The 16,631-nt window shown below is 38.3% G+C and overlaps 1 protein-coding gene across 1 annotated transcript; it reads right to left on the bottom strand.

Annotated features, from left to right (window-relative positions):
* Nucleotides 1-2,159: 2,159 nt before the first annotated feature.
* Nucleotides 2,160-14,661, bottom strand: LOC100698692 (vitellogenin-1). Its single transcript, XM_013275971.3, has 35 exons — nucleotides 14,629-14,661; nucleotides 13,668-13,765; nucleotides 12,014-12,034; nucleotides 11,739-11,890; nucleotides 11,401-11,652; nucleotides 11,162-11,323; nucleotides 10,932-11,080; nucleotides 10,696-10,858; nucleotides 10,457-10,605; nucleotides 10,210-10,375; nucleotides 9,985-10,110; nucleotides 9,672-9,890; nucleotides 9,370-9,587; nucleotides 9,181-9,278; nucleotides 8,967-9,091; nucleotides 8,796-8,897; nucleotides 8,571-8,690; nucleotides 8,289-8,478; nucleotides 7,981-8,074; nucleotides 6,332-6,517; nucleotides 6,105-6,225; nucleotides 5,820-6,024; nucleotides 5,091-5,728; nucleotides 4,803-4,880; nucleotides 4,607-4,687; nucleotides 4,330-4,533; nucleotides 4,083-4,225; nucleotides 3,868-4,003; nucleotides 3,667-3,790; nucleotides 3,399-3,579; nucleotides 3,229-3,323; nucleotides 2,985-3,079; nucleotides 2,696-2,861; nucleotides 2,416-2,577; nucleotides 2,160-2,332 (listed from the first exon to the last, which is right to left on the bottom strand). The coding sequence occupies exons 1-35, from the start codon at nucleotides 14,640-14,642 to the stop codon at nucleotides 2,241-2,243; spliced, it is 5,325 nt and encodes a 1,774-aa protein (XP_013131425.2). The 5' UTR covers nucleotides 14,643-14,661; the 3' UTR covers nucleotides 2,160-2,240.
* Between the last annotated feature and the right edge of the window lie 1,970 nt (nucleotides 14,662-16,631).

Raw genomic sequence — 16,631 nt, 5'->3', positions numbered from 1 at the left:
AGGTATTTGAGATTGTAAAAGGAAACGAGGTCAATGTGGCGCTGTCTAATTTTTCTAAAGAACTAATAGGAAACAATATACTTTTTGTTAAGTTGATTTTGTATCCAGAAATTTTCCCAAATTCAGTTAAAACTGTCATAATTTTTGGCAATGATTTAGTAGGGTCAGCGATATATAACAACAAATCATCTGAGAGACACCTTATGTTCTACACCAAATCTCCTTATTCCTTTATAATCCTTTGTAGAGCGTAATTGAATGGCGAGAGGTTCTATAACAAGTGCAAATAGCAATGGGGACAAAGGGCACCCTTGTCTTGTAGAGCGGTGAAGGAGGAAAGGGCTAGAAATTATATTATTTGTATTAACCGAGGCTTGAGGTTTTGTGTAAAGCAGTTTAACAAAGGAGATATAATTAGGGCCTATGCCATACTTTGATAGGGTCGAGAAGAGGAACTCCCACTCAACCCTGTCAAAGGCCTTCTCTGCATCTAGTGAGAGTAGTATTTCAGATTCAAATGCAGATTGATCATAAGTATTCTGTGTATATATAATATTGAATAGCCTTCTAATATTAAAAAATAACTGTCTATTTTTTACAAAACCCGTTTGGTCCTCCGACACAACAGTTGGGAGAACTATCTCTAATCGCATAGCCAAACTTTTTGCCAATATTTTATTATCTACGTTCAATAGGCTTATTGGTCTGTACGAACCAGGTTCCAAAGGATCCTTACCAGGCTTGTGAATTAGAGAGATAGTGCTATCATACATGGTTAAGGGTAAGCATCCTTTAGTTAAAGCTTCGTTATATACCTCTAAAAGAACGGATGAAATCTGTTCGCTACAGGTCTTATAAAATTCAATACTATACCCGTCTGGACCGGGGCTTTTTGAGCACTGCATACTTTGAATGGCCTGATTTATCTCCCTTAATGTTATTGGTTGTTCTAACAATAATTTGTGTTCTATATTAATAGATGGAACTTGAATAGAATCGAAAAAACTTTCGATTATGTCTGGATCTTTTTTTAAGTCTGAAGAGTAAAGTGCTTTATAATATTCTCGAAATACATCATTAATTCTCTTTGGGTCAGTTGTTAATTGTCCTGCACTAGTTCTTATTTCTGTAATCAGTCTTGATGCTGCAACTTCTTTAATTTGCCTTGCTAGTAAACTACCTGTTTTTTCCCCGTGTTCGTAGTACTTATGTCGAAGTTGTGTAAGTAATCTTATTGTGTCATTTGTATAAAGCAATTTAAGTTCTGTCTGCAATGAGACCTTCTTTTTATAAAGTTTGGATGAAGGAGAAATGACATATTCTTTATCTGTTTCTAAAAGTTCCGTTGTTATATTTAACTCTCTTTCTTTTTGTTGCTTATTCCTATAGCTACTCAATGAGATAATTTGGCCTCTCAAGTAGGCTTTTAATGTGTCCCATAGTGTGGATCTCGTAACTTCAGGTGTGTCGTTTATTGAAATAAATAGCTTAATTTGATCCTTTATGTCATTTACTAAAATGTTATCTAACAACAAACCATTATTAAATCGCCATTTTGATGCAGTAGGTCTATCTCCTATTGCTAACTGTAGCAATACTGGACTATGGTCAGATAAAACTATTGCCTTATAGTCACAGCTTTGGGTCTGTGTAAGAAATCTATGATCTATCTACCAGGTCCAAAAAATCTGTTTCAAAATACACAAAAAGCTGAAAGGTGTGTTTTATTGGCTTAAGTAATTATTGTGCAAAGTGAAAATCACAGCAGAAGTCATTAAAAGGTGTTCAGAATTTGCAAATTGATTATGATTTATGTCAAATGATAACGCACTGCTGTTCTCTACATAAGCTGCCTTTATACGCTAATAGTACCACTATCAGTGTATGGATCGATACCAAAATTTGCAGTATCACACAGCACTCGTCGCCTGCCATGTGCAAATCAATTGCAGTCACCATCCTCCCAAGCTCCTAAGGGAAGCATTTATGTGGATGATATCACAGAGGGCAGGGAAGCAGATGGAGAATATGGATCAGCCAGAAGAAAAACTGGCTGCAATTACTGAATTTTAATGGGTGCGTTCAGCTTCACACTTTATTTCACAGATGATTTGATTTCTATCGTCTCTGTGTTACAATAAATGTAATAAACAGTCTTATTCAAGACTAGGTTAATCTGCAGTTTATTTAAAATAACATTCAAAACATACATGCAATGTGTGAGACTGACAGTGCTGTTGTTAAGCACACTGAGCAGTGCAGGTGCAGGCGAGGTGACTCTCCGTAGTTTCCATCAGGTCCACGCTCGTATACATGCTGGAGGGGCTGGAACCTGCAGATGTGAAGGGAGCAAAAATGATTAGAAACTCAGTGTTTTTCTCTGCGTTGTTGCATTTTTAGTCTTTGTAGACTCACCAGCTGGAAGGCAGTGGAAGCCAACAGTGACGTTGGTGGTGCGCACAGGGAAGCACCCAGCCATGCAGCGCAGCACAGGGTCGACAGAGTAGCACTTGGAGTTCTGAGCTTGCACGTTTTCCTGTTTCTCCAGCTGCACAGATTCATGCCTCATACGGCACTCTGTAACACAGCAGGGACTTTAGGGTTCCTGATAGATTCAGTATATTTGTGTTTAGAAGACGTGCCTTCATTATATTTTTCCTTTAAACATGACTTCACAGATATCTCTGTGTCATACCAGTGGCGTCTCTGCAGCTCTCAGCTGGCAGAATCCAAGAATGAGCAAAGCTCACTGCTGTCGTGGCTATCCATCCAGTGGGTGTGCGATACTCCTGCATGGTCTCCCCGTCAGCCTTTCCACAGAGCCCACAAGTCTTCCCCTTCATCCAGTCCACAACTTTAATCTGCATCGTAGGATCACGTGAGTAATCAGACCTCAATTTTAACAGAATTTCCATCTCTCTTGGTCTTTTTTGTTTTTCCTGGGCTTTTAAGCTCAAAACCAAAGTAATCCGTTTTGCTTTTACCTTCCATGACTTCTTGTCAAAGTAGACTTCATGAAGACCATAGCTAGCTGCATACACAGAGATGCCTTCGCCATTTTGTTTGATCTGGATGTCAGCTGTAAGACAAAAAGGTTTCATGATTGCGCTCGTTTTTTTCAACAGAAAGATCTGGGATAAAATTTGATCATAGATTTGATTGTAGTTTGCAAAATCAGATTAAATGTTGCTCATTAATAAAGTCACAGGTTTTAGACTGCATAGCAACCTTGGGGATAACGATATGGCAGGTTGCTCATGGGTATTTCCAGCCCATTCACATTCACAGTCACACTGGTTCTCCTCTGATAGAGGTCAATGTCTCTGCACGAGAAGAAATAAAAAGACTGAGTTTTGTCAAAAAAAAGAGTTTCTTTCCTGTTTTTAATGAAATCTTACATATGAGCAATTTTCACACTGATCTGCTTCTGTTCAGTGCGATCCTTCCTCAGTAGAACGATGAATTTCAGCTCGTCTGTGCCATCCTGTGCCAGAACCTGATAGCAGTTTGAGGGCATCTCGTTCTTTAATTTCTTGTTGTTGAATGTGGTCAGCGTATTGTCGGTGAAGCTACATTCAGCTGAGGAGGGAAAAAAACATATATATTTTTTAATTACAGAAAAGGACACATCCTGTCCACGTTTAAATGACAGGCACGAGCCATTACCTGCGCCAGCCGCAGCTAACAAGTGCTTGACTTTTCCAGAGACGTCACTGAAGGAAGTAAGATCTTTGATCTCGTTACGTGGCAGAGTGATGGGAAGATGCAAAGCCCGCTTATGAACAGTGCTCTGTAAACAGAATAATTATTGTAAGAAAAATCAAAACACATGACTCTATTTTGAAAGAACAACTTCGCTGTTCGTACTCTCGGTGTTTTCCAAATCAGGTCGATGATCTTGTCAGATACTACAGCCACAGTCAACGAGAGCTGCTTGTCGCTGTTTCTGTCCTTTTCCTGAATCAAGCCGGCAGGCATGTGAGCAGAAATGTACTTATACATCCTGCAAAGGAATTTACAAATATCAGATGTTTTCAGATTGTCTGTATGACATGCGTGACAGTGTCTGTGAAGTTTCATACGTCTTTGCATGGTGCTTGAGATCAGACGGTAGCCGATTCCAGTCCACCTTCAGCCGAGCTGCAGGGTTTCGACCGACAAGACCAGTTTCTGTTGTAATCGTGGTGTCATATTGGTTGCATTCTGCTCCCCAGTTCATTTTAGCCTAGAAAGAACAAATTGAAATGACAAACGGCAGAAAGGTTTAGGGTTCGTTTTTTTATACTATGCTTAGTTTAACATCCAAAAATAAGCCAGACAGTGTCTCACTTTGACTTTGTGCATGCTCAACACGGCTCCATCAGCACAGAGCCTCCAGTTGTTATCAGGAACAATGTCATCTAGAATGATTTGAAGTCTGCTGGTGGTTTTGTCCATGTAAGCAGTGAACTGGTATCCCTGCTTCTTCGTGTCAGCTTTAACAGCACGGAAGATCATGCCAAAGATAGCAGCTTGACTGTCAAGGAACCGCTTCTGTGGGGGCAATTATTCATGTGAGTACATCCATAAAATCCATCACCGGAAAGAAGATTTGACTGGATTTGACCTTATGTTGGATAGCGTCCAAGCTTGAGCCACTGCTTCTGCTTTTGAAAACCTGTGACGATGTGGCTTTAGAGGTGGGATGCTACAAGAATGCCACAAAGTGCCATGCAAAAGACATGACACAAGTTAACATCTGTGCAAACTGTACAATGTGCAGTATTGTCATACTTTCAAACACAGTGTAAATGGGTTCTCACTGGATTCTTGTGGTCCTTGTGGTTCTTCTTGTGTTTCTCCTTGTGTTTCTCCTTGGGTTTGTGGCGACTCGCAGGATGCTATGAGGAAACATTTTGTCAGCACCCACACTGGCCATAATTCATTCTTCTGTCACCTATACTCAGATAACTATGAGATTTCAAATGAATTAAAACTATAGATAGAAAACAGAATATTAATAAGATGCTGACTTATATAATATAAATATTCAAACAGTAGTAGTGGCAGCTCAAGTGGCTCTTTGTCTGAAAATAATACAACATGTTTACCTTTCTGTGGTGCGCACTGTAGTGAGAAGAGCTTGAACTAAGACTGAAGAGTGATGCAAAGCTCGATGCAAAGCTGGACTTGGAAGTACTGACAGAGGTGGAGAAGCTGAAGCTGCTGCTGCTGCTGCTGCTTCCTTCTCTTGTGCTGCTGCTTCTACTAATGCTTTTGCTGCTTCTACTACTACTGATACTGCTGCTACTACTGCTGCTACTACTACTTCTACTACTGCTGCTACTACTGCTGCTGCTGCTACTGCTGCTACTACTACTACTGCTGCTGCTACTGCTACTACTTCTACTACTGCTACTACTACTGCTGCTGCTGCTGCTGTAACGTCTTTTCAGCAACTGGACTTGTTGAGCAGTTGCATCAATGGTCTTCCTGCTAGAATGGGATGAAGAGCTGGAATTGGAAGAAGAGGATCTGACATGAAAGCGAGAGCTCCTGGAACTGGAGGATGAGGAGGACATGGTGCTATTCTTCTGGGTAGAGGCCAGGATTTTGTGGAGCTTCATTAAGACTGGTGTTTCCTCTGGGATTTCTTCTTCTCTAAGCGTGATGTGTTTGATGATCTTCTGTGCAGCCTTACTTCCAAGTTGAACCTCTAATTCCAGTCTCTCAGCAGCTTCACCTTCAACTGAAAGCACCATCAGTTAACGCGGTTGGCAGCTAATTTCTGCACGGTGTAACTAGACAAAGCACAAAAGTGCGGTTTTCTAGGTTCTTACTTGGTGTGACAGAAAAAGCAGCGGAGTGCTTTCCAGCCAGTTTATACACTGCAGCATCCCCCGTGTAAGCAGTGGCAATCTTGAGACAGGCCTTGAGTCCAGCGTTAACAGTCTGAGCGCAGTACTTCTTCTTACTCTTCACCATTTTAGATTTGATGTGCATGCCAGCTTTCTGACGCTGAGAAATGAACTCTTCGGATCTTGACTATGAGGAGAAAGATGTGTTAATTACATAAAAAAGACATAGATATTTTTTTTATATATCTAAAACAGTTTAAAATTCACCTCACTAACAGCATCAGAAGAAGTATTACTGGATATAAGAATCTGTCTTGGGTTGGCAGGGATCACAGGAGTGATTCTTTCTCCCGAAGCAGGATTTCTTACCACAGCAAAAGTCTCAACCCTGTTAAAGAGAAGCAAGGATGTACCGTAATCATCAGTGCAAAGATAAAGGCATCTCAGAAGCAATGTTTAAGAATATGCAATGAATTCAAAATGTCATGGCTTACTCCACAGCTGTAATGTTTTCAGGCACTGAAACAGGAAGAGCTGTGAAATTCAAGTAGCCCTCATTGATGTTAAATGTGACTTCAGTTTTGGCTGGTGTGATGGAGTAGAGTTTGGCTCTGGATACCATGACAGCCTGGAGTATGGCAGTGTTTATCCCAAACACAGCAAATGTGTTCACAGCGACACTAGAAGAGGAGGACAGTTGAACATTATATTACATTTGTTGGTAACACGTTATAATACAGCCCGCGCCCAAGAGGGTAATTCCCCTAGAAATAAATGGAATTTCCTTATATTATACCTGAAATTACAATCTAATTATATTTACCAACAAAGGTAGACACAGTTGCATTAGGGTAATAATATAAGTTTTCTACATAAAGAAAAGAATAATTATACTGTAAGTAATTTTACGTTATGCACACGTACTTTTAAGCTGCGTGTAACTTAAGGTATTTTACAGGAAAGGAGACATAAATTATGCAAATTATAATGTGAGTAATTTAAATAGTACATAAATACCTGCATCACTCAGGCCACTTACACACAGACTCTATTCAGACCTTTTCTTTGCACTACTTCCAAACTGTTTGCAACCTTTACCTTATTTTTGTATATATCCCTCTTGATTGTATATATTCCTGCTGTATACTATTTATATTTTATTTTTGCACAAATAGTGTGGAGCACCCACAAGTTTGTTGTACAGTACATGTACAATGACAATAAATGGCTATTCTATTCTATTCTATTCTATTCTAATATCTTTAAATATTTAAATATAAGAAAATTCAACTAGTACGTATCTTTGAGTATTTTACAGGAAAAGAGATACAAATTGTACCTTATTTTTTTTTAATTTTAAGAAAACAAGGAGTTTAAATTCATGGATAAGTAACTTTAAGTTGTATGTAAGTAGTTATAAGTATTGTGTTTCCAGGAAAAGACAAATTGTACTGTAAGCAATTTTAAATAGTACAGAAGGAGCTATAATAGTGAGAAAACAGTGTGTAACTTTGGTTATTTTGCAAGAAAAGAGAATTACACTGTAAGTCATTTTAAATAGTACATGAAGAGTTTTAAGTAAAGCATAAGTAATTTTAAGTAATGCGTAACTTCAGGTATTTTACAGGAATTGGGCACAAACACAAAATTAAGCCATTTTAAGTAGGGAATAATTTCCAAAGTTTCCCCACCTCACACTGCAGGTACCTGCTGTATTTTAGGTTCTCCAACCATCAAGTAGCTTAACTTTGCCTTTTTACAATTTAGTATTCATTATGCTGGTGTGACTCATGGATGTTCCATTATTCCTCTTATTTGACATATAAAAATGTGATAAGGACTGTTCTCACGTTCCTACTTGGAAAAACTAATATTTGTTTTTTGTTTTTTAATTTAACTTACACACTACATAAAATTACTCACAGTGCCATTATTTCGTCTTTCCTGTAAAAACTTGGAATATTATCCCTTTTTGTAGCATATCTACTGCTAAGTGTTTGTAAGTAAATATAATTGTGTTATAATTTCAGGTAAAATTCTTGGAAATTCCCATTTGATTCCAGGGGTAGAATTAAACCCTTAGTTATGTGCTGTATTATAAAGTATTAGCCATTTACTATTGTAGCGACAGCTATTGTCCCACCTTGGTGTGACCTTGGTACTAATGTGTATATCTGCCTTGAGAAGGTATCTGAGATAAAAGTCTTCTGGCAGAGCTGGAGTCGTGGTGACTTTGACTAAGAAAACAGAATTAAAAAGTTACTTTTTCGTACATTGTTATGATATTTCCATATTCATCTATTAAAAGAAAGTTTGCAACTTCTTCTTTTCTTTGAAAAAAGTTTTAAAAAAAATTATGCTCAAAACTTTTAAAGAGTTTTTGGTGTTCATGGAAATGTTAGGTCGTTAAGTAATATTAGGTATTTTAGTTGATTTTTAGCATTTACTCACTTTGACCAGGAACAGCAGCCACAGCAGCAGTGTACAGACCGAGCTCCATGGGAAAACCAGCTATAGTAGGCATGATACGTCTCACCTCATTAGCCAGCAGAGGCTTAACAAAGCGCAAAGTAGGACCAGACTGCAGAGCCTTGAAAACATCTCTACCAAACGTGTCAGCATTGTTATTGGCAAAGATGAGCTGCAGGGGAAGAATATTTTATAAATATTGCGTCTTGCAAAATCGTGATTAAATTGATCTTTAGGTTGATGGGTTGTTTGTTTAAATCATACATTAAAGATGTTGTCAAACCAGATTTTGTCAAAGTCAACAAAGGCAACTTCTTGTCCAAAGAACTTGACATAGATGGAAGTCAGGGATTTGCTGTTGGGTGCAGACTTCCAGTGAGAGAGCTGTAGAGAGAGAACATATGACACTCATCACTAGTCTGCTGTTTCATTTTGCAGATAGCAGATAAGATGTCCTTGTCATTCTTGTAACTTTATGGTGTTGCTTACAGCCTTAATGACATGTTTCATCCTGGTGACCCTGTCAGCACTATCAAAAACTGCTGGGTTTTTCAGAAAAGCCTCCTGTAGTCCCTCAGTTCTTACTCCAACCTAGAAAAAAAACACAAGTAACTTTCAGGTTAGTTACTAAATATCTGGACTGATTTCAGTTTCTTTTACCTCCAGAATGTCAGCAGCAGCTCCAGCAAAGAAAGCCTTGATCCTAGTCGTAATAGATTTGGGCATGATGGTGGCAGCATCATTGATGTAGTAAGCAGTCGCAGCAGCACCAAGCATAAAGGGACCTAACAGAGAGTTTAATGAGATGCAGTTAAACAATATTAAATCAAAAATAAAGATCCAGGTTAGTTAAACCAGGCATGGCGATTCTCACTGCTATAGACGTCGACATGGATGGCTTTGCTGAAACGTGAGCTCAGTTTGTCCAGGTTTGGGCCCAACATTCTCAGGGCAGCTTTGCATGCTGCAGCACTGCAGTGATAACATGAAAGAGCTCAGTGCAGGATGGATCAAATGACAGAGATTTATCTGATTGTGACGAAGGATTAGAAAGCACTCTTACACTGAGGCATAAATAACGCTGGTGCTCCTAGTCAGGGACTTCATGTGGGAATAGGTGAAGCTTACTACTTGCAAATTTGTATCTGTCTTCACAATATGAACAACAGCTGACACCAAACTCATTGAAGGTTTTGTCTCAAAGAGCACCATGCACGCAAGCATGCGGATCTCTGAATGAAGAGTCTTGTCCCCGTAGAGCTGAAAGGCTAAATACTGGACCTAATTTATAAGAGAACACAGACTGAGTGTGGAGCTTTGTGCAAAAACTAGAATGGTCAGGAACTCTCTGTGTTGATAATTCACCGTTTTAGGCTCCTTTTTGGCGATGTTCTTCAAGGCCATCATGGCTTCAGCATGAACTCTCACTGGCAGTGATGAACCTAATTTACTATGTAGGGGCAGCATCTTTGTGATTTTCTTGAGGCTAGAAGGATGCGCAGCATTTCCCAAAGCCTTCACAAACAGGATGATGTCCTCTGTGTTTCCATCTTTCAGTGCCTGCGCAAGAAGGTCTTGAATGGGCTGCAAGAGCAAATAAGGCAGTAAATCACCCGTTCTCTCATTCTTAAATGTGTACGTGACTCTAAGGCAGCATATAAGGTCAATGTTATATCACCTGTATGAGCTCAGCAGGACAGGAAGTCCTCTCATAGCAGTGTTTGTAAATCATGGTACCGTAGCCAAGGAATACAATCTGACGCAGAACTGGGTTTCTCACTATTTTGCTTTCCTTTGTTAGGCTCTAAAACATTACACAGAGTTAAGAGTATCACAGTTAATTCAAAAACGTCCCTCCGGACAAAATAACTTGACTTCACTAGATATGTTGAGATTTACCGACCTCGATGACCTCAATGGCCTCAGTGGTTGCTGTCACCATGTGAAATGAAGTAATCAAAGCCTGAACGGCTTCAAACACAGTTATGGTTTCTGCTAGGTATTTCTCTTTGATAAATCTCAGAGCATCAGGATTTCCCACAGCAGGGATGGCGTCCATGATCCATTTTCTGAAACAGTAAAAAGGAAGTTTGCCAAATTGTGCAAATATCTTTTGCATGATATTTTAAACATTTAAACTGTGAAATCACCTGTGGGCAGAAATCCCTGAGTGTTTGCTCCAGAGGTTCTCCAGAGTTTCATTGGAGGCTGCACGGAGGAGTTGAACAAACTTCAAAAATTCCAGAGGTGCATCTTCATGAACTCTTTCTACAGCCTGTTTGACCAGAGTGTCCTCGAGCTAATGACACAGGGGTAAACAGGATATCACCGAGCACGGCAGAGACTTTTAATTCATGTCTTAGGAATAATCTCTTAATGATGACAATACCTGAGACTCTATGTCGTTGATATTGAGGAGCAGAATGGGTAACTGAAGAAGCTCAGTGGAGAACTGATATGTGAGATTTCCACGGTGTGAATACTCAGCCTGGGGTGGTGGTGTAGTGGGTGCATAAGGGGGTCTTCGAACGTCAAGGAGCATCAAGGATTGCCTTGAATGTGGAAAGAAAAGTTCATTTATGTTCTTTGAATCAATTTTTATATTCACAGTTGTTATGGACATACTTGGTCTCCATATGGGCGGCTCCATGCTGCTCACTGAAAGGTGAGAACTGGATCAGCTCATGGACCGATGCCTCCTTGATCTGGATGCCATTATCGAGTGGTTTCATGATGTAACTGTATGATGAAACTCCTTTCAGGTTTTTAGTGTCCTGTAAGAACAAAGTTGTTGCTTGTTATGCATCCCATCACTTTCACAGATGTGTCCATGGTATAAAATGTGTAAAACCTACCTCCTGGCACTTTCCACATTTCTCTGTGTATGCTAACCCCATGTCTTTAGTTATTCTTTCTTGACAGTGGCTCATGTCCCTGGTCTTTCTCAGATAGACACGTTCAGCCTCTGTGTCCTCAGTGATGGAGTAAAGTGTCTTGCACACACCCTGAGTTCCAGCCTATAGAGCAGCACACATATTCAGTAGGGAGATTTAACTTCTTGTCACACACAGATTTATAAAGATCTTTCACTGACCTCCTGCAACTCGTAGACATTTAGTGTCTTTTTGACGTTGAGCTGAAAGACATTCAGGATACCTCTGTAGATGTTAAGCACTGTTGTTGAGACGGTTTCAGGGGCGAAGACTTTTCCAACAGCACCATTGACATATTCAAACTTAATGGGAGTCGTGAGCTCAGCTTGGAGGGCTGAAGTCAGCTCAGTTGCTGGGATAAAAGGATCCTCAGGCCAAATTCCACTATACTCCTGGAGCTCAGGTTCCTCAAGCTTTCATATAAGCACAAGGTTTAATTCAATTAGTATACACGTATAAGGTAAAATGACTACAGCTTGTGCAGGATTTTGATCTTTACCTTAATGAAGTATGTGTTCTGGTCTATAGCATTGATGCTAACTTTGCTGCTGATATTTAGTCCAGCTCTCGCTGAACCTTTCTCGAGCAGGCCCGCCAGGAGCAGCGCCTCATACTTGTACACATAGGTTTTATCAGCTTCAAAAACAGGATCTGGAAGTACAGCTTCAGTCAGTGAATGTAATTTATATGACTAATTTGTGAATTTATGTGATCTATAAACTCTAAACCAAGCCTACAGTCTATGTTTCACAATGAAAACAGTATTAAACTTAACTTGATGTTGAAGATCACCAGCTGTAAGAAAATAAGAAAAGAATCAGTAATACAGCAAGTAAAATCTGAAACTATTAGAGCATTTGAAAACAGTTTAGCATTTTGTTTTGCAAATTAAAATCGGGGGTAAAAGGAAAAAGCAGTGAACTGTAAATGTTGAAGGCCAATTCAGCTGCAAATCTAGGCATGTTACAAATACTGAGCCAGACAGAGACTCAAAGCACAGAGGTTAAGAAAAATCTGTCGAAAGAAAGAAAACACACAAAGAAAAGAATTTGAATCCACAAATGGAACAATGCCAAAATATATGAATGGGCTTGCATGTTCTTTTCAGCAGTGTTTATATATGTTATGTTTTATATTTACTGTGCAAATTACTGCATGTTCGCTCCAAAAGACTCATTAAATTTCATTATAATTGTGTACAATAAGACTTCTATTTTATTTTAGATAATGAAGTAGTAAAGATGAGCAACTAAACTAATGGATATGCAAAGTTTTGCTGGAAATTCATTTATTTTGTTTGAATGTATTTGAAAGTTGTGGTGGAATTTTCTGTTAATAAAGTCTGCAACAAGGTCAGCTGTGGTCAAGCCTCTTTAATTACTGCATGCAGGAGAGCAAACACACATCAAACATCACAGTTCTACAGTCATGAAAGCTTTGTCCTTGAGACGTCACAGGTCTCTTTTATATCCTCACACACAACACCCTGTATCTTTTCAGATAGAGCTTTTCAGATAGACGACAGAGCTAAGTCGTCTCATTAAAGCAGTGACAGTGAAACATTAATATAACATAATGTACTTTAATGTGTAATATTAATACAGCAAGCTCCATATTTATGGTAGTTTAGCATTTTCTAATTAGTTTTTATTTTTATTTCATTTAGATTTTTGTTTTTAAATTCAAATTTAGTTTTTCTAATTATTATTTTATAGGGGAGATTTAGGAAAATCAGGACAGGTAGGGTTAGAGTTAGTCTTGTCTTGTAAACATCCAGCATCTCAATAAACACATCCAAAAATGTCTCATCAGGCAAGTTTAATTTTATTTCTTCTTTACTTATTTATTTACCAAGCTAAATCCTAAAACTAAGAATCTTTCCGCTATTTTTTCATTTTATTTTAGTTTTCCAAGTTGACAAAATTGCTTCAAGTACTTTAATTTTTTCCTCAAAAGTCAGTTTTATTTTATTTTATTTATTTAAGTGAGCTAAAATGGTTTTTCTTTCATTTCTAGTTCTAGGTTTTAGCTCCCTGGTTACAAGAAAAGTTGACCTGCTGGGTCTGTATATATTAAAATTCACATAAAGCACCAAATATGTAACAAACACGCAGCATGTTTTCTGTTACATATGCCTAAAAATGAAAAAGTTTGTTTTTAAAGACGGAAAACCCCCCACCCCATTTATAACAAGTACATAAAAATAATTTGTCTTTACCTACATTCAACTCAATTCAGATTTCATTTACATATCACCAAATCACAACAACAGTTGCTTCAAGGGGCTCTTATTGTTGGGTAAAGACCCTACATTACATTGACATTACCATTAAACTCACAATCAGTAAACCTCCAAATATGAAATCAGCATTATTTTTGAACATATTTATAAAACAGCAAAGTTTTACAAAACCATCATCACACTCACCCACAAAGGCCAGAATCAGGGCGAGCACGAGCGCTCTCATTGCTGACAGGGTGGTGCTGGTCTGCAGAGGCAGGCAGCCTTTTAAAGGGAAATTTGTGCTGACAAGTTGCACGAAACCCCGGGACATTTGATCATTGCACTCATATATCAGTGGATGAAAAGTTAGGGTCACCTGCCCTTGTTCTCTTCAAATATGGCAAGTTAAGCCCTGGCGTGATGTGTACAAATTTTCATTGTGTTTCATTCTATTTTTCACTGAAAAATAGAAGTTTTTTCACAAAGATCTTATTTTATTGCAATGTATTTTTTGACATATAACTAATCTCCCTTTATCCAAACGACTCATATAAGAATAGCAAAAAGGTTCATTAAAAATAAGGTTTCACTGACATTTTTAATTGTTTACATACATGTTAAGTATTTGATTAGATATTATTTGTCTCATCAAATTCAAGACAGTGCCATTGATTTATTTACTTTTTTAATGTTGTAACATTTGTGGCATCTCTCCACCAAATTATTCAAATGTGGTTTCAAAGTTCAGATAAAGGGGCAGCGTGACTACTGCTGTTTGCTCACTTTATTTGTTGTGGTCAGACGACGAAGGCTGTGACATTTTAGCCATCTGCCTGCTCTGCTTTTATCTGCTGTCGTGTTCTGACAGAGTTTATTTATTTTTGCTTAATTTCTGTTGGTTGGCTTGACTCTGTCCATTTTTCTGCCAAAAAATATAATTTATGTGATGGTTGCTTAAGTAAAATTTACTTTGTTTCCATGTTTTTTTATTTAGCTTTTTACTTCTAAATGTTCCCTTTAAAAAATATGAAATGTTGTGAAATATTAGACAGGACCAAAGACTATAAGATTCTATAAGATGACTATATCATACTTTTAATTGACTAACATTTAGCAAATTTAGCTAGTTACAAATACAATGTATGGGGTCACCCCCTTTGCTCACCTTGCAGATCTCATTCCTTATTCCCAGTTTGAGTTTTTTCTGGCTTGATCCAGTCCCAGGCCCCAAGCTGGATGTCATTCCTTCCTCTCTCTCTCCCCACCCACCCACTCTGTGGCTGTCACTAACAAATATGAGGCCAAAAAACAAAAAAAACTAATCACATGGCTTGCAAAACAGATTGATGAGCTCAAGTTTCCCATATGCAGTATCAATGAATTATATTCTAACTTCCTATAAAATTTACAGTGTAACATTACTGAATACTACGTAATATTTTAACCATGGTGGGTACATGGTGTGTCTCGGTCTTCTCATCAAGAGCCCACTTTCCAAATCCCACCTCATTTTATTAACAAGGCTTTTTTGTAATTGATGACAAAATTAATTTAATTTTTAAAGTTTCCTATCAGTGAAGTTAAGTACAACAATAAATATAATGAATCTCACTTTCAATAATTTTGTTATTATTTCTTAATCTTTATCAGCATAGTTCATCAGCATAGGGAAGATTTCACCCATTGTTCAAATGGTCTTTAATGAATCAGTCCCACAGCAGCAGCTCAATGCATGTATATGTCTGAAACATATAAAAAACAAGCTGTTGAAGTTCAAATTGAGCATCAGAAGACCTGAGCAGTCAGGGTTATGATTATGATTGTTGAAATCATTAGAATAGAGAACTTGCACTAACATATTTCTGTTTTTACAGGACTCTGAACGCTACTCCAACAGAGGTCGATTATCTTGTTAATAATTTTACCTCCTCACTACGTACGACTCTGGATACTGTAGCTCCTGTGAAAACTAAAGCCTCAAATCCGAAGTACCTGACTCCGTGGTATAATTCTCAAACACGTAGCCTAAAGCAGATAACTTGTAAGCTGGAGAGGAAATGGCGTGTCACAAATTTAGAGGATCATCATTTAGCCTGGAGAAATAGTTTGCTGCTTTATAAGAAAGCCCTCCGCAAAGCCAGAACATCTTACTATTCGTCACTGATTGAAGAAAATAAGAACAACCCCAGGTTTCTCTTCAGCACTGTAGCCAGGCTGACAAACAGTCAGAGCTCTACTGAGCCAACAATCCCTTTAACGTTAACTAGTAATGACTTCATGAACTTCTTCACAAATAAAATTTTTATCATTAGAGAAAAAATTACCAATAATCATCCCACAGATGTAATATTATCTACAGCTACTCTTAGTACCATCGATGTTAAGTTAAACTCTTTTTCTCCAATTGATCTTTCTGAGTTAACTTCAATAATTAATTCCTCCAAACCATCAACGTGTCTTTTAGACCCCATTCCTACAAAACTGCTCAAAGAAGTCCTGCCATTAATTAATGCTTCGATCTTAAATATGATCAACCTATCTCTAATAATCGGCTATGTACCACAGGCCTTCAAGGTGGCTGTAGTTAAACCTTTACTTAAAAAGCCATCTCTAGACCCAGCTGTCTTAGCTAATTATAGGCCAATCTCCAACCTTCCTTTCATATCAAACATCCTTGAAAGAGTAGTTGTCAAACAGCTAACAGATCATCTGCAGAGGAATGGCTTATTTGAAGAGTTTCAGTCAGGTTTCAGAGCTCATCACAGCACAGAAACAGCTTTAGTGAAGGTTACAAATGATCTTCTTATGGCCTCTGACAGTGGACTCATCTCTGTGCTTGTCCTGCTAGACCTCAGTGCTGCGTTCGATACTGTCGACCATAATATCCTATTAGAGAGATTAGAACATGCTGTAGGTATTACAGGTACTGTACTGCAGTGGTTTGTATCATATCTATCTAATAGACTCCAATTTGTTCATGTAAATGGAGAGTCCTCTTCACACACTAAGGTCAATTATGGTGTTCCACAGGGTTCAGTACTAGGACCAATTCTGTTTACATTATACATGCTTCCCTTAGGCAGCATCATTAGAAGACATAGCATAAATTTTCACTGCTATGCAGATGACACGCAGCTCTATCTATCCATGAAGCCAGGTAACACACAC

This window comes from Oreochromis niloticus, linkage group LG15, assembly GCF_001858045.2.
Source record: "Oreochromis niloticus isolate F11D_XX linkage group LG15, O_niloticus_UMD_NMBU, whole genome shotgun sequence".
In the NCBI taxonomy this organism is placed as follows: Eukaryota; Metazoa; Chordata; class Actinopteri; order Cichliformes; family Cichlidae; genus Oreochromis; species Oreochromis niloticus.
The sequence above is the reverse complement of the archived record's forward strand: the minus strand, read 5'-3'. Positions and strand labels throughout refer to the sequence as shown.

Excerpts from the sequence above, each read along its gene's own strand:
- LOC100698692 (XM_013275971.3), bottom strand. Across the intron at positions 10,376-10,456 it reads TCAGGGATTTCTGCCCACAG|AAAATGGATCATGGACGCCA; the intron begins GTGATTTCACAG and ends TTACTGTTTCAG. Across the intron at positions 4,226-4,329 it reads TGAGCATGCACAAAGTCAAA|GCTAAAATGAACTGGGGAGC; the intron begins GTGAGACACTGT and ends TGTTCTTTCTAG.